The sequence below is a fragment of the Rhododendron vialii genome, chromosome 9a, assembly GCF_030253575.1.
Source record: "Rhododendron vialii isolate Sample 1 chromosome 9a, ASM3025357v1".
Taxonomy (NCBI): domain Eukaryota; kingdom Viridiplantae; phylum Streptophyta; class Magnoliopsida; order Ericales; family Ericaceae; genus Rhododendron; species Rhododendron vialii.
Window position 1 is genome coordinate 7,731,386 of NC_080565.1, and position 17,865 is coordinate 7,749,250.

Below are 17,865 nucleotides of genomic sequence, written 5' to 3' on the forward strand. Positions count from 1 at the left end.
TTTACTTTCAGCCGTAGCATAAAAAGAAAACAACCAAAGGAGAGCAACTAGACAATAGCAAACGAAATTCCAACCTTTGCTAGGCTAACCCAACAATAGAGAATCAACTTCAACCCAAGAGAGATTACTCAACCAAGATAAAAAAAAATATCCCAAAAAACAGCTCATAACCACACACACAAAAAAAGAAGAAGAAGAATGGCTGTAAAAGACATACCAGCATGTTTGTGCAAAAAAATCAATCTGTGACATCAATAACAAAGAAAAATGCTCTAGATCTGACTGGTAGAAGGTGTTTCAGCACTGATAGGATGTATTCAAACCATCAAAGACAATCGGAAAGCTCCAAAATGGCAGATCGAAAAAATGGCTGTCACAGATCCAGAAAGTTTCAAAAATAGATGAAAAATATCAGCAAGGCTCGAAAAATTTCGCGCAAATCACCATTTGTAAGAGAAGAAGTCGAGCCTGATTGTGTTATCGCTGACCATCTGGATGCTGATGTGAGCACGTCGCGGTCACCTTACAACAATTTCCGAATTATCCAAGGTGTTTGATGTAGTTCAGGTTTGATCGAAAACTCCGATACCAAGTTAAATTTAAAATATGTTCTTAGGGTTTGACAGAGGAGAAAGAAGAGAAGAAAAACTAGAAATTAAGTTAAAAGATAATGAGGCGTTAATCCGCCCCTCTCCACACTTGGTCTTATGTGATTATGCAAAAAAGAGATAATGACCAAAATACCCAAGCTAAAACTAATATGACCAAAACTAACTCTAACAGTATGCACTATGCTTTTTCCAATACGCAATAGATATTACGTTTGGTGCTCCTTTTGCAATCTTTTACATTTGGTTCTCCTTTTGGTGTTGCTTTTGCTTGAGGGGTTATTTATTTTTCACACTTTGGATTATTGACTCCATTGTTTGTTTTTGAAGATTGAAATTACTGACGTGTACCGTGTGGCATATGGTTTCAGGTTAGGTATAAAAGTTTCGACCAAATTGATGAAGAGAAGAAGTGGTGGAGGATCCCCATTATTACAGAATTTCTTCGTAGAAATGGTTTTGAGTCTGCTTTGAAAATGGTTGTTGGCTCAGAGACAGTACAAGCACGCCAGTTTGTGCAGTTTGCCTTTGGGAAAGTAAAATCACTAAATAATGCTTACTTCCAGAAGGATAGTCAAACGGAAGTTGTTTTTTCTGACACTGAAGACAATGAGAAACTTAGCAATCCGGTTATTGAGTTAGATATGCCACGACAGGAGGAGGATAAACCAGAGTGCTCTATAATTGAAGGAAGCCGCGATGAAGACAGCAATCCACTGGAGTGTAACACCTACAATGGTGATTCATCACAGTCCGATAAGCAATTTTGGAAGAATTTTTCTGATCTAATTAGTCAAAATGTTGTTCAGAAACTCGGTCTCCCTCTCCCTGATAAATTAAAGTGGGATGGTTTGGACTTGTTAAACGGAATTGGTTTACAAGCAAGGAAGATTGCAGAAGCAGGTTATGTTGAATCTGGGCTTGCAACTTCTGAAGGCCATGATGTTGTTAATAATGATGAAACTACTGGAACATCAACTGTTAGCAATATTCAGTCTTCATTGCCAGATATTAAGAAGGTCACCGAAGATCTATTACGGCAAACCGATTCTATTCTGGGAGCACTAATGGTTGTAAATGCCGCGGTTTCACAACTAAACAAAGAAGGACTTTTCTTTGGAAAGAGTGAAACAAAAGAAGATGCCTCAACTGATATGGACAGTGAAAAGTTTGAAAGCCTTCCGGATGGATTAGAATTGGATGAGAGGAAAGCTGAGGAGATGAGAGAACTTTTTTCAACTGCAGAGAGTGCTATGGAGGCTTGGGCGATGCTTGCTAGTTCTTTGGGCCATCCAAGTTTTATTAAATCTGAGTTTGAGAAGATATGTTTCTTAGATAACCCATCCACTGATACGCAGGTCAGGTTATATATCTCATGACTTTGGATGTCACCTTATTCCATATTTTTATAGTAATTTTGCAAACCTTTACCTTGAATTTCATCAATAGAACCATGTTATATTGAGTATTGAGTAATAGAAAGCTGCAGGTGGCAATTTGGCGTGATTCAGAGAGGAAAAGATTAGTTGTTGCTTTCAGAGGAACAGAACAAGTACGTTGTTTTCATATTAATATTAATGCATTAAGTTGTGTGAATTTGGACTTTGGACTTTGGAGTATTGACTTTTTGGTTTCCAGGTTAGGTGGAAGGATTTGCGAACTGATTTAATGCTAGTTCCTGCAGGGTAATATCTCAGTTCTATCTTGGGATATGCTTTTTGCTTCCTTACAAGCTACAGCTATTTTAGTGACTCCCTTTTTTATTTTGGGGTATATGGATTGCAATTGGAAGGTTACTACATTTTATTTGGACTATTGTTCTTACAGCAACATGCTTATGTTTTCACTACTACGGAAAAAAGAAGAAGAGCCAATCACTTGGAAACACGCTTCAACCTCAAGTGACAAAGCCAGACCTGGTTCCCATTATCTTCTTGTGAAAAAAATATTCTGTAGTTTTTCCATACTCATAGGTTGTTAAATTGAGCCATGCTTCGTATATTGTGCTTATTCTTTGTCAGAAATGTATTCAAAACCAAATGGTACATTTGCATTCTTGTTTGATTGACCGAAATGGTACATTTGAATTCTCTATAGGCATGATCTTTTCGTTCCATTAGTAGAAATCTAAGATAGGATGTTTCGAGTTAATAAACTGCATTTCCTTGCTATTACTGACTTATCTTCTACCTCTATAGGCTGAATCCTGAGAGGATAGGTGGGGATTTCAAGCAAGAAGTTCAGGTATCACCACAAATTTTTATATCTATACTGCACGTTCACTTAAATTATGGATGGGTTGTTTACTGACTAGAAATATGGTTCTTCAGGTTCATAGTGGTTTTTTAAGTGCATATGATTCAGTCAGGACAAGGATCCTCTTTCTCATTAAACAGGCAGTGGCATACATGTAAGTTGTATGATTGTAAGAATCTATTTGACTTCGCTTAACTTTTCAGGCCAATAACTTGATAATTCAGGTAGTCCATTTGACTTGCTTATCTGTATAATCACTCTTCTGCAGTTAACTTCATAGGTGATTTGAATTTGCTACATTATAGCTTTCCTCATCTTTCCTGTAATCCACTTAAAATACGTTTGTTTACTTTGCAAGCATTGAAGTGCATTATTAGTGAGATTGAATTTTGTACTTCCTGGATCTTTGACCTTAGCTAACTGTTTATTCTTCATTTTATTTTAATTTCTGGCTTTTCCCATATTTACCTTTTTTTTCTTAATTGGTCCATAAGTTAGCTATGGACATTATTGAGGGTTAACCTCTTCATATGAGATTTGGTCACCATTTTCATTTAACTGTAGTAAAAAAATTCAAGTATGGAGCTCGACATAGTTTTGAGTCTTCCATTTCTTTTCAATAATAACCACTTACATTTAATTATTGTGGCCATAAAGATTGTGTACTATACCATCCAACTTAAAATCAATTGGCAATCAAGATAGGCCGCTTTGGCTCATCTACAGGTTTTGTAGGTAATAATAAACCAGTATGGGAGAAGCTCCAGCACTACCTCGCATGTGTGACTCCTGACTCACTTGTGAACAATGTTCTAAATGGCGCTTGGCGGTAGTCGGGCGGAGACCCACCTCCAAGCGCCAAGCCGCCTAGGCGGCACCAAGCAATTCGGCGGAATTTTTTATTTTTTATTTTTTTAACAAACCATTAGCCAATCAAACTATATTCCATGTATCCATAATGCAAGTTCAAACTTCAAAGTACAAACCCAAATGAAATTAAGTAGTAACAACTAGCAAATAAGTTGAATAAGACAATAAGTAGCAGGGCTTCGCTCACCTCCCTCGTATTATTTTATATATATATATATATTTAGGCCGCCAAAGGCCTCCAAAGTCGCCGCCGCCGCCGCCGCCGCCAAGGCCGCCGCCGCCGCCGTCAAGGCCCGTCAAGGCCACCAAGACCGCACCAAGCCCGCCTTGGCGGCTGTCAAACACCGCCAAACCTCCCTGGGCGCCAAATCAAACGCCAAAGGCTATTGGTGTGGCGGCAGGGTAACTCCAAGCGCCTAGGCGGCCTGGGTGGCTGCCATTTAGAACACTGCTTGTGAAGAGTTAACAAAGGGTCGACATAGGGATAACAACTCAGGCACAAACAAAGGGGCTTTCAATCAACAATGTCTTGTCCAAAATTATCTCTAAGTTTGATACAATGTTAAAACTCAGAACTAATCGTACGAATACACATGTGTAACTTTTAAAAAAAAAAATTCCATGAGGTGAGGTGAGGTGAGGTGAGGTTATAGTCATCATGGAAATTAGGGGTGTCAAATGGGTTGGTTTGGGCCAAATTGGGTAGTTTGTAAGTGGGTTGGGTCTTTAATGGGTCATTGACCCATTTAGAACCCATTAGTTATGAGCCCAATTAGCCATACCCAACCCGGCCCATTTATTAAAATAAAACCCGCCCCACTCATTAACCCAATTACATACTCCATATATTCAAACTTTAAAATGACTAACATGCCCATGTACACTGAAATGGCCTTATTACCCCTATACATCTATATGACTAATATACCCATGTACACTAAAATTACCATATTATTCCTATATACTAAAATGACCAAATTAAATGTTTTTTTTCCCACTCTTCACATCTCTTAACAAGTTCTATATCCAAACATAACCTGTCGAAATGAGTGCTTATCACAGAAGTAGAGTAGTAATATCTTGATCGAAAGAACTTGCAGTGTAAGATGGCTCAGGACCTCTTTTCTTGTGGTTGTAGAACACTGATATTGAAATTGGGTACTAAATTTATGCTGAACATACCAGTTTCCAGAGAAATGCAGATTTCGTGTGGGTTTTCGAAAGTTTAGCTGTTTTCACTTTTTTGACAGGAAGTAATTGCTATTAATTACGCTAACTTTGGATCTATATATTCTATGGAGAGATGGAATTCCTTTTTCCTATAAATGTGTTCTCGTGTCTCTTTCACAGTTGTTTCTGTTTTGATTGTGGCAAAGTTTCATGTATTTTATATGATTCCTAGAAGCTGCATGGAGGGTTTGGGTTTGACCCTTACAGCTAAACTATAAGTTGGTAAAAGTGCATGGAAAGGTGAATTCATTGATGGTAGTTGATTTTCTTGGAGAGAATTTCTGCTCTACTTCTGTGATAAGCACTTGTTTTGACGGGTTGTGTTTGGATCTAGAACTTGTTAAGAGATGTGAAGAGTGGGAAAAAAAAACACTTAATTTGGTCATTTTAGTATGTAGGATAATATGATAATTTTATTGTACATGAGTATTTTAGTCATTTAGATGTATAGGGGTAATATGATCATTTGTATATGGGTTTCAGTGTACATGGGTATGTTAGTCATTTTAAAGTTTTAATATATGGAGTATGTAATTGGGTTAATGGGCGGGTGAGGTTTGATTTTAATTAAATGGTTTGGGTTGGGTATGGGTAATTAGGCTCATAACTAATCGGTTTTAAATGGGTCAAAATGAACCATTAAAGACCCAACCCATTTACAACTTACCCAATTTGGCCCAAACCCACCATTTGACACCCCTACCTGAAAATCCTCTAATGAACGAGACCCAATTCAGTTGGCAAGAGAGGTCGAGAGAGAGGGAGGAGATCGACTAATGAAGGGTTATTTTCTTGGTTTATGTTCATGACTTATTGGGTCATTTAAGTTGGCCCAATTGAGGTTTAATTGAGACCAAGTTAATAAATGGGTTAGGACTCATTCTAACCCAACCAATAAACGGGCTGGGTTGGGTCTATTTTCTAGTGGGTGTGTTTGGATTTATTAATGGGTTGAAAAAAACGAACAAATATGAGAAGAAAATATTTAAAAGGTTGAGCCCCAAAAAGTTATGTTCATAGACCAAAATCCACACTTTCTCTATCTCACAAAGAACCCCTTGTGGTCAATTTTCGTTGACTTCAAACTCATATCTATATAGGCCTAATAAGATGAATAAGGAACACCACTACACCAGTATTCCTCCACCAATAAGAAAACACCAAATAGTGTATCTTTGTTTGAAACATGCTCCAACAGTTACACAACCTAAAAGCAACATAATATGAGACAAAGTACAACAAAATCCTTTCCAGGCCACTTCGCCATGTTATAAATCCACCTAATTCTTTGAGAGGCATTTACCAGTATTGTTCTTGGCTTCAGCAACAGGACGTTACTTTATTTGTTTACATCAAGCTGTTAACGGAGGATCAGGGGAGCTTTTATATCTTGTTACTTAAGGGGATTTACAGAGAGTTTGTTGAAGGGCCATTATCATATATGTTATCAATGCACCATCTCTGTATACTTCTTTGAGGCCCCATAACACCCAAAGGTTGATGAAATTCTTTTAGAAAATTCATTTCTTACACTCACAAGATTTTATAACGCGTCCCTATATTTAGCAGCTGGATTTTAGCAGTTTCCTGTAAGGAAAAATAACAGAGAGGAGAGCAAACCCAGTACCATAGCTGTAGCTGCTAGTGCAAATGACTAAAATCGAGTCATGCAGAGGTTACATCACTAATTGTATTTTCCATGTAACATGGTTCGCTTTTACACAGCATTAGTCCAATTTGTAAGTTGAAGAATGAGGTGAAGACTTGAGGGTGTAGATGACGTAGTAAATCATACAAAAGTTTCATGACTTGAATGTTTAGTTACCCAACTTCTTTTTGTGGTACAGCTATGACCTGAAGGGATCTTGGTAATCCTTTCTAGATTATGTGTTTTGACTTTTTAGACTTCTTATTGGTTGTTTCTATTTTTGGAGTGCCCTCTGCATTGGCCTTAAACTTATAGGAGAGCTATTTCTTGACAGTTCTATTTTATGACATAGAAATACTTTTTCCAACGCACATTCGCATGCAAGTAATTATTGTTATCCGTCTGGATAAAAAATTCACCACATTACACCTTCAAGCTGAACTGTGAAATTTATCCTTTACAAAGCAAAAGCTGGATGTTTTTATGCAGAGATGATGGTGTTAAGCCACTAAACAAATGGCATATTTACGTGACTGGCCATAGCTTAGGGGGTGCATTAGCTACGCTCCTTGCTCTTGAACTTTCATCAAGCCAATTAGCCAAGTGAGTTATTTTTCTCCATTTATGTACTTAGCTTGGCCTGATCCTTTCATTTGTTATGTTAATGCACATAGGGAACCAGGCTCTCCAGAATGCAAATAGTTTGAAAGGCATTTCTATTTCTTCTATCTTGGAAGTGTTCAGTCAAATGGCCTTTTGCCAATTTTGACTTTCTTGGCTTGCTGATTTGAAATGTTGTGTAAACTCTGCTCGTTCACATTTAAGGGACTCTGGATTTACAAGTCAGTGCATGTCATGTAATAAGATACTCCCTCCATTCCTAGTTGCTAGTCCTATTAGATAGCTTGATATACATTGTTGGGTCCATTTCCTGACAGCTTAAGGTTTTGGGACAATTGGTAACTTAACATGGTGTCAGAGCTCTAGTTGGGAAAGGTCTTGGGTTCAAGTCTTTCTGTTTGCATTTGTTACCCGTTTGAATTCTGCTTGTGCCCTTCATATTCTATTTCGCTCTATCTATGGAAATTTGCATCTCCCCGTGCAAGACGGGGTTGCAAGTGAGGGAGGGTGTTAGATAGCTTGATATACATTGTTGGGCCCATCCTAACAGCTTAAGGTTTTGGGACAATTGGTAACTTAACAGGTCCATCTTTCCATTTGGGATGCCCTTAGATTAGAGCCTAGGAAAGTAGTCCATTGCATCCATTCATGGAACTACTTGCCTCTCTTCCTAAACCTACCTCGCGACTCCCCTCAATGACCTTTCCATTTACCTATCTGTTTACTTCACTAAACCTGTCAAATGCAATCCTGCATTTTTTCTTATTTACTTCCTTTATGACAGTTAGGAAAATCAGTTCATATAGGACTATTCTTACTTCTCTGTTCTTGTTAGGGAAGGGGCAGTTTCTGTGAGCATGTATAACTTTGGATCTCCCAGAGTTGGAAACAATAAATTTGCAGAAGTATACAACGAGGTACTGTACTTTCTGATTCTGATCTCAAGCCTTTTTTTCTATTCGATAAATGTTGACAAAGGCTTTGCCTTTTTTCTTCCCTGTGGTTTACTTTCCTTGTAGCCATTTCGTATTGTAATACAATGCAAATGCTGTTTCCAGTCTTTTCACCAGAAAAATCAGATTTTGAGTCATATGTCATGTTAACTTGTCACTACACAACCTATTTGGCTGAATTCATAGAATTTTCCCTGCGAAAAATAGACTGCCATGATGGCAAAGTCAAATTACACATTGTTATTATTATACATCATCTTTATTGCCTTCATGGTCTGAAGTAAGTGAAAAGTTGCAAAAGAAGGAAGAAGTATTGTATTTAATCTTGATAGTAACTTAACATCCTATTGAAATAGAGCAGCAATAAAACATTCCTAAGGTCAACAAAATACACGAACTGAAGTTACCTTTTAAGTGAGCTATGATGAGGGCGTAGATGCCTATTTCAGTATGGTGATCGGATGATGCATGGAATGCTGAGGTTTATGTTTATCATAGTGTTCCTCGTTATTGGTCAACTGTAGAGCTGGATCTGGGTAAGTATTAGGTTTTGTGTCTCTTTGGAATCCTAAGCTTTGGATGATGTCAAGAAAGTTATTAGTTTTATTCTGGCCATTGACATTCCAAGACATCATTATACGTCTGGAACTCTTACCTAGGCAAGAAGCCCGGAATATGCTTAGCGAACTACCCACTAAATGACCCTGGTCCGGGGCATTCATTGAGGATGCTCAAATTAGTCCATCTAGCACAAGAAAAATGATTGCAGCATCAGTAATTAGAAAATAAGTAATCTGATTGTTATGACATACTTTTATTGCTTCTAACTGTCTTGCCAATTTTTATTTATTTTTTGCTGATTACATTGCAGAAAGTGAAAGATAGCTGGAGAGTTGTCAACCACAGAGACATCATACCTACAATCCCCCGCTTGATGGGTTATTGCCATGTAGCTCAACCTGTTTATCTAGCACCTGGAGATCTAAAAATTGCTATGGTGGGTTTTTTTTGGATTTCATCTTTTTTTCCCCTTCTCCTTGCCTTTCCTACAAGGAAGATTAAAGCACAATGAATGCCTCTCAAGCTGAAAGATATTGATATTGAATGCTACTCCGCATTAAATTTATGTCCATTTTCTATTCATAAAAAAAGTAGCTCAACTCCTTGGTTTAAGTTTGAGAGGGGCATTTCAAAAGCTGTAGATATTCATAGTTTGCAATCATGACTATCATTGTGCAGCACTAGTTGCATGATTAAGTTGAAACTGTAGAATGTTTGTTTGTTGCTAGAAAATTTTGAAATTACGGCATCTATCCTGCAGGAAACGGTCCTTTTTGCCTTGTTGAAATTTGTCCCACATTGGTTAATTATCACATCGAAAATTAGTATATGAGCTTGGGTGGCCTCTCCCTTCATTGCCAATTGGTTGAGTTGGATGCTTTAACATGGTATCAGAGCTAGGCTTTCAGAGGCTTTTGGACAAGACTCTCTTGATTGATTGGCCCGTTGTTTGTGCCTTAAGTGCACCTTGTTTCGTTGTGATCCCTATGTTATGAATCCTTTGTTTACCTCTCCAAGTGTAGGCCAGGGGTCGCACATGCAAAGCTTGTCCCACATTGGATAATTATAACCTCCAAAATTAATATATGAGTCGGGTGGCCTCTCCACTCATAGCCAATTAGTTTTGAGTTGGATGCTTTAACATAATATCAGAGTTAGGTTTTCAGAGGCTTTTTCCCTTTGTGCCATAGCTGCACTGTGATTTGTATGTGCTGGAACCTTTGTTGACCTCTCCACATGCGAGTCAAGGATCGCACATGCGGGAGAGTGTTGGAATTTGTTCCACATCGGTTAATTATCACCTCGAAAACTAGGATATGAGCCTGGGCTGCTTCTCCCTTCATTGTCAATTGGTTTTGAGTTGGATGCTTTAACATGGGATGAGAGCTAGGTTTTCTGAGGCTTTTTTGCTTTGTTTGTGCCATAGTTGCACTTTGTTTCGCTGTGATTCTGAATCCTTTTTTGACCTCTCCACGAGCGAGTCGGGGGTCGCTCATGTAGGGGGGAGTGTTGCAATTTGTTCCACATCGGTTTCGTATATGAACCTGGGTGGCCTCTTCCCCCATGGCCAATTGGTTTTGAGTTGGATGCCTTAACATGCCTGATAGGAAACATTTAGGAATTGGTTTCCTCTCCGTTTCAACTTTCAAGTGACTTTGGGTTCAAAAATGTCCACCAAGAGTTGACAATATAACTGCAATACACTATCTGTATTTTTGGCTATAACTTTGTGTAGTGGGCTGAACTGGAACAGACATGGGGCCTACCGAACGAGCAGCCTAAAGCCTAGAGCGATTGGGCCGAGCAAGTCACGCTTGGGCAGACATGCTGGTATGGGTGTGTGGCGCGTAAGCCCAAGCCAGTAGCATGGTGGAAGCTAGGCCTTGGCCGGACCGAGTTGGAGTAGGTCTGACTTGGACAAAGATACAATGGATCCGCGTGGATGCCAGGTGGAGTAGTTCGGTCACGTGAAGTCTGTCCATGTGGCACTCGGTGCATCATGCATTACGTCAATCCTAAAGGCGGTTAGGGCCTGATGTCTCAAGGCATGTGCCTAGCACACAATTACTTTGAGCCTCAGTCTAGACTCACTATACGAAGTACAGAACAAAATTCTAGAGAGGTACGCCATTACTATTGACAAGAGAGTTTTGTACTTCTCTTGAGTTGAGACTTACATAGGCATCAGAGTGCCTTCCGGCTACTTACAACCAGCTAGGCACTAACTTATGGTTAACCTTGCAGGCTTATGAACAAGGTCTCAAGGAGGAAGGTCCAAATCTAGTCAGTACTAGAGATCCAAGAGCAAAACCAGATTGCTCACCCACACTTGGCACTAGAACGATTTTCCTTCAAAATACTATGGGCTTATTTCAGTAGTAATTGTTGACTTAACTCCAATGGAAGTTAAGTTCCTATTTAGCTATGTTAGAATAGAGTTTAGACTAAGTCCCACATTGGTTGGTTACACTATGTAATTAGTCACCACATAATATAAATAAAGCTCTCTCGTGTTGGGGTTAGTTAACACCACAACCCTACCTCACCACCATCACTGTCGTACATCATCTCCACCGTCATCTGTTGAAACCCTAGCCCACCAACACTGCCGTGCATCATCCTCCATCACCACTGTACATCTTCCACACCGATAACCCTAATCCAGTCCCTAAAACCCTCACCCAGCCACCGACAACCCTCACCTAGTCAACATTGACCTTCAACGTCACCAACCCAATCACCGTTGACCTTCATCAGCGCCAGAATAGCTCTCGTCGAGCACTGGGTACTCGCGAAATTGTCGCGCCACCCTTCATTTGCCTCCGGTGACTCTTTGTCCGACTCCGGCGACCATCGCCGATAGGGGTGAACATGGGTCAGGGCAAGTCGGGTTTGCATCGAACCCGCCACCCAACCCAACTACATCGGGTAGAACTTTTGAGGACCCGCAACCGAATCGAGGTATTGTGAAAACCGTCCAGAAAATCGAGTATTTTGGTCGGGTCGGTCGGGGCCATCAGGGCTGGGCCAAACGAATCTCAAAAGACAGAAGACTCAGAACAAATCAAAACTCAATTTTGGCGGAACACAACCGAAAAAATAGCAAAAAGTGCAAAACCCAAGAAAAAATTGAGAGAGATGATGGAGGCGATGCCACAACGGTGTGCCTTTTGTCTGGAATGGAACGAACGCTCACGGCAGAGGTGGAGGCTCAAATCTAGAGAGAGAGAGGCCGTGGACGCGATGGTGGTGCGGCTGAGGCTCATGGTGGTCGCGTGTTATGCATCCATTTCACCCATTGCAGAGAGAACGGAGAAGAAAGAATGATGAGAGAGGGTCGTCTGCTTGGAGTCGTGCACCAGGTTTCAAAATTGCAGAGGAGAGATGAGGGGGAATTAGAGAGGGAAGAGAGAGAAGTAGTACTCGGGGACCAGATCCACCTTTTGCACTGAGGAATCTGAAAAGTCATGTGTTGAATAGTCATGTGTTGGGATTATGCCAGGTGTAGTGTGTACCTAGCTAATTTTGATCGGACGGTTCGGGTTCGATGGGTTGGGATTGCCTGCATCCGAAGGCCGAACTGAAAATCGAATATTTAGCATCTGGGAAACCGAGGGCCGTCTAAATCCTTGATCGAAACCATCCGTATGCCTTCGAGTTGGTTTGGGTCGGTTCGGGTTTTTTGCTCAGGCCTAATCGCCGACCTCCGGTGAGTCATTTCCAAGCCCTGTTTCTGTTATTTCCAGTCATGTTCATGATTTCCAAGCCCTGTTTTTGTGTTTTTGCTTCGAGGATGTTCAGATCTGTTACTATCAGTGCTTTCCAGTCGTGTTCACACTCTCCTGTGATATCTTCCTCATCCTTAACTGTTTCTTTGTCAAGTAGCTCTACCATGTGGTATATTGGCAGTTATGGTGCGTCTGATATGTTGGTTTGATTAATTGGTCGATTGCATATGGTTTTTGCTACTGATAGTGTCGGGTAACTATTGTATTTGACCATTTGTTGGTAGTTGTGGCTGCTATTGGTTGATCTTGTTAATTCTTATTGGTGGCTGTTAATTCGGTGCAATGGATGAGTCAAAGTCTAGTTCTGGCGCTACCTGTAGCTCCACTATTGTTGGTAGTTTGTCTAGTTCTTCTCAGTTTCGTGAGTGGTGGTCCATTACCTCCACCCCCTTGAATGGTAAGAATTATGTTGTTTAGGCTAGAGCAGTTGAGGTTCATTATGTGGGTCAGAAACTTTATCATTATTTGACAGGTGATCCACCCGCAGCAACTACTTCTACATATGAGGCATGGGTATCTGTGGATACTAATATTTAGGCTAGCACGCTGGTTTTCTTACCTACGGCCAAACAAGTATGGACACAGGCTCAAGAGATGTATTCTGGTGTTAACAATCTCCGTCGCACATATGATCTTCATCGGTCCTTGTTTTCTACCTCACAGGGTGACTTATCTTTGGAGTTTTATTATTCTAAGTTCCGTGGTATCTGTGAGGAGCTTAATATATGTGAGCTGATTTCCTCTGATGTTCAGGTCATGTGGCGCCAATGTGAGCGTATGTAGGTTGCTCGGTTTATATCTAGTGCATCAACCACTTATGGTCCTATTAATAATCAGCTATTGGGGGCTCGCGATTTACCATTTCTCAGCAAGATATTTAGTAGCATTTGCCAGTCTTTTGTACCTGGGTCTGCACCATCTCTTAATTGTTCAGCATTGGCTTCCACTATTTCTGGTACTTCATTCAGCCGTGGTCGTGGTTATGGCCATGATTCTGGGATTAGTGGTCATGGTCGTGATTCTGGGTTTAATGGCTGTGGTTTTGGTGGTCGTGATTCTGATTTTGGTGCTCATGGTTTTGGCCGTGGTTTTGGAGGTTGCATGTCAAGGGGAGGTGGCCGTGGTCGTGGCTGTGATTCCTGATTGTGTACTTATTGTGGGGGAACCAATCATACCATTGAGACTTGTTATGATCTCTATGATTTTCCTCAGGCTCATCAGGCTGCTATTTCTGAGGATGTTAAGCCGCTTCCTCATACTGCCGACACTGTGGTGACTATTTCTGCAGAGAAGTATCAACGTCTTGGTGTCCAATCAGACTTCATCCTCTACTGCTACGCTCACTCAGACAGGTTCCTCTGCTGCTTGTGTTGCATCTTCTCGTTCTCCAAACCCTTAGGTCATTGATTCTGGTGCTTCTAATCAATTGACCGGTACTTCTACTATCTTTTCTAGTTGTCAGTCTGTTGGTACATCATCTCGTGTTACCTTAGCCGATGGTTCCACCACTGAGATTACTGGTTTGGGTTCAGTTCCTATTAATTCCCCTCTTACTTTGGACTCTGTCTTACATATTCCTCGTTTTGCATTTAATCTTTTGTCTGTTAGTAAGCTTACGAAGTCTTTAAACTGCTTCGTCACTTTTTCTCCTCATGGTTGTGTGTTTCATGATCTAAAGACGGGGAGGAAGATTGGTGGGGGTTGAACGTGGAGGCCTATATTACTTTGCAAATGACATCTATCCTACGTCTGTTGCTCTTTAGTCATCATTTATCACCATATCAATAACATTGTTGTCTGGTCCCTCTCTTCAAAATTTGAAGCGTCTGGTGCCATCATGTAGCAATGTTAAGGATTTGCAATGTGAAGTCTATGAGTTTAGTAAACACCGTTGAGTGTCTTTTTATCCTAGGGTTGAGCGTCGTGTGTCGCGTCCTTTTCAGTTAGTACATTCGGATATTTAGGGTCCTATTCATGTTCCCACTATAGCTGGTTTTCAGTATTATGTTATTTTTGTCGATGATTTCTCTCGTGTTACATATCTTTATCTTATGAAAACGAGATCAGAGTTGTCTTCTGTCTTTAAGTCATTTTATACAGAAATAATGACTCAGTTTGATACTTGCATTCGTATATTTTGTTCAGATAATGAACGCAAATATTTTCATAATGCTCTTTCTCGTTTTTTTGATGATCATGGGATTCTTCACCGGTCTTCTTGCACTCAGACTCCACAACAAAATGGGGTTGCCGAAGGCAAGATCCGACACTTATATGAGGTTATGCATTCCATGTTAATACAAATGCAGGTCCTTAAGTCTTATTGGAGTTATGATGTTCTTATAGCTTGTTACTTGATTAACTGTATGCCCTCCACTGTTTTTAGTGGTCAAATACCTCACAAGGTTTTATTTCTTGAACGTCCTCTCCACTCATTACCCCCTCGGCCTCGGGTATTCGGGTGCGCGTGCTATGTTCATGCCCTTGATCTTGACCGGGACAAACTTGACGCCCGATCGATCCGGTGTCTTTCTCGGTTATTCGCGCACTCAAAAAGGGTATAAGTGTTACTCACCCTCTCTTTGTCGTCACTTTGTGTGTGCTGATGTTACCTTTAACGAGTCATTGCCATTCTTCTCAGGTACACCTGAGTCTGAGTATGTTATTCCTATAGATGTTCCTCCGGTTTCTGTGCCACCCTTACAGGTATATGTTCCTCAACGAAAAAGATTAACAGTCCCACCAGTGCTTGGCGCTGCGCCTCCTCCGTCCCAAGATCTAGTTTCACCACCACCACCTCCCCCTCCCCTTTCACCTGGTCTTCCTATCGCTTTTAACAAAGTATTCGGTCTTGCACTTCTCATCCTATTGCTTGGTTTGTTTCCCGTGATCATCTATTTCGGTCCCTTCGTGCTTTTACTACTTCTGTTTCGTCCATTTTTGTTCCTAACATCGTTTAGGAGGCCTTATCTGTTTCTGAGTGGCAGACAGCTATGGAAGCTAAGATGTCTGCTGTTCATGACAATGGCACTTGGGAGTTGATTCCTCTGGCGGAAAGTCTACTGTTGGTTGTCAGTGGGTATTTACAGTCAAGTATAATCTGGATGGCACGGTCGAACGGTACAAAGCCTGTCTTGTGGCCAAAGGCTATACCCAGACATATGGAGTTGATTATGCGGAGACTTTCTCTCCAGTGGCCAAGCTTATCTCTGTTTGCGTTCTTATTTCTATGGCCGTCAATCTTGATTGACCCTTGTTTCAGTTGGATGTCAAGAATGCATTTCTACACGGTGACCTGCTCGAGGAGGTGTATATGGAGCAACCTCTTGGGTTTGTTGCTTAGGGGGAGTGTTTTCAGGTGTGTCACCTTCGCAAAGCCCTCTATGGTCTTAAGCAGTCACCTTGAGCTTGGTTTGGCAAGTTTAGTGATGCTGTGTTGCAGTTTGGTATGCGTCGCTCTCATTCTAATCATTTTGTCTTCTCTATTCAGTCAGATCGGGGGAAAATAGTGTTGATTGTGTATGTGGATGATATTTTTATTACTGGGGATGATAAGAAAGGTATTGATGAGCTGAAACAGTTTTTACAGCGTCAGTTTCACACCAAAGATTTGGGTAAGCTACGATATTTATTGGGTATTGAGGTAGCAAGATTCAAGGAAGGGATCAGTCTATCCCAAAGAAAGTATACGCTGTATATTCTAGAGGAGACTGGTTTATTGGGTGCAAAACCTGTGGAGACTCCTATGAATCCAAATGTCAAACTGTGTGTTGATCGGGGGAGATATTTCCTCATCCAGACCGTTATCGTCGCTTGGTTGGCAAGTTGAATTATCTCACAAATACACGGCCTGATGTCTCATTTGCTGTCAGTATGGTAAGTCAGTTCATGTCAGCTCCTCGTCTTCCACATTGGGAAGCTTGTCTTCGTATTGTGAAGTATCTCAAAGCTTTCCTGGATGTGGCCTATTTTATCGTTCAAATGGTCATTTGCGTGTTGAGCCTTTACCGACGCTTATTGGGCAGGATCACGGTCTATCAAATGGTCAACAACTGGGTACTATACTTTTATTGGTGGAAATCTAGTTACCTGGAAGAGCAAGAAACAAACTGTTGTTGCTCGGTCCAGTGCTAAAGGCTACCCCTTTCGTGTCTAGAGGAGCTCAGTTGACAGATATCTTCACCAAACCGTTATTTAAACCACGTTTAAAGTTGTTATGTAATAAGCTGAGATTCCGTGATATTTATTCTCCAACTTGAGGAGGAGTGTTAGAATAGAGTTTAGACTAAGTCCCACATTCGTTGGTTACACTATGTAACTAGTCACCACGTAATATAAATAAAGCTCTCTCGTGTTAGGGTTAGTTAACACCCTATACACTTCTTTCTATTCCTTACAACAAGCTAATTATTTTCCAGGCAACATGAATCTAGTAAAGAGTTAGCTCAGTCTCGGTTTGAGTTTGAGAGGGCAAGTTCAGGGGCTGTAGATATTCGAAATTCTAAATCAAGGGCTGTAGATAATTGGTACTTAAATTGCTCCATCTATGCTGCAGGAAACGTTCCTCCCAGCACAAAAGAAATCATTTAGGATTTGGTTTCTTCTCCTTAGTATTGACATTAGGTTCAAAGTTGTCCACCATGAATTTTCAAGATTACTCCTACTGTCCTACACAATCAGTATTTGCTGCACTTTCCTTTGAATAATATCGGCTTATGCTTTTTACTATATAATCAGTATTCAGCCCTGAAGCAGGATTCTTGGTGCAGCCAAAGGTCTTGAGGTTGGGGGTGGTTTCCAAAGTTTTATGGTATTGCAGTGGTTTAGAGGCATCTTCGTTTCATGTTGAAGGACATCAGGACATGTCTAAGATGGAGCATGTTAATTTGAAATGGAACTTTTGTGTGTGGTTGTATAGTAAACTTGACTGGGGTCTTATTCAAGACGTGAATGCCTCCTTTACTCTTTCTATGGAAGGGATATGGCCATCAAAGGCTCCTTCCAAAGAGATTTTCTTTGCTTGGATAGCACCCCATGAAGATGTACTGATAGCTGACAATTTGATGAAGAATGCCGGTTGTGACATACTGTGTTTATAGGTGAATGGTTGAGATTTGAAGCCCCGGAAGCTATTTACTTCTTTGAGCAGGGATTGTCCAAGGAAGGTTATTCATTTAATGAGTGATGTAGAGAGAGAGAGAGAGAGAGAGAGAGAGAGAGAGCGCATACTATATGGCAAATTTAAAAACCAAAGGGTGTCTCTCCATAGACTCGAACCCTTGACCTCGCCTTTACAAGGCAAGGGGTACAACCAGATATATCTGGCACAA

At 40.6% G+C, this 17,865-nt stretch overlaps 1 protein-coding gene across 4 annotated transcripts in view; it reads left to right on the forward strand.

The window, feature by feature from the left end:
* The window catches only part of LOC131300340 (uncharacterized), a 36,759-nt gene that overhangs the window by 17,291 nt on the left and 1,603 nt on the right, over positions 1-17,865 (forward strand). The window contains exons 8-16 of one of the 4 annotated variants that reach the window (XM_058326119.1): positions 980-1,966; positions 2,098-2,160; positions 2,247-2,293; positions 2,807-2,852; positions 2,939-3,018; positions 7,102-7,215; positions 8,069-8,150; positions 9,058-9,183; positions 17,635-17,661. In XM_058326119.1, coding sequence (XP_058182102.1) covers positions 980-1,966; positions 2,098-2,160; positions 2,247-2,293; positions 2,807-2,852; positions 2,939-3,018; positions 7,102-7,215; positions 8,069-8,150; positions 9,058-9,183; positions 17,635-17,646 — 1,557 coding nt within the window. In that variant the 3' untranslated portion in view covers positions 17,647-17,661. Of the gene's footprint in view, positions 1-979; positions 1,967-2,097; positions 2,161-2,246; positions 2,294-2,806; positions 2,853-2,938; positions 3,019-7,101; positions 7,216-8,068; positions 8,151-9,057; positions 9,186-10,482; positions 11,201-17,634; positions 17,662-17,865 lie in introns of those variants that run through there. The other 3 variants (XM_058326118.1, XM_058326117.1, XM_058326120.1) reach the window with 3 other exon arrangements.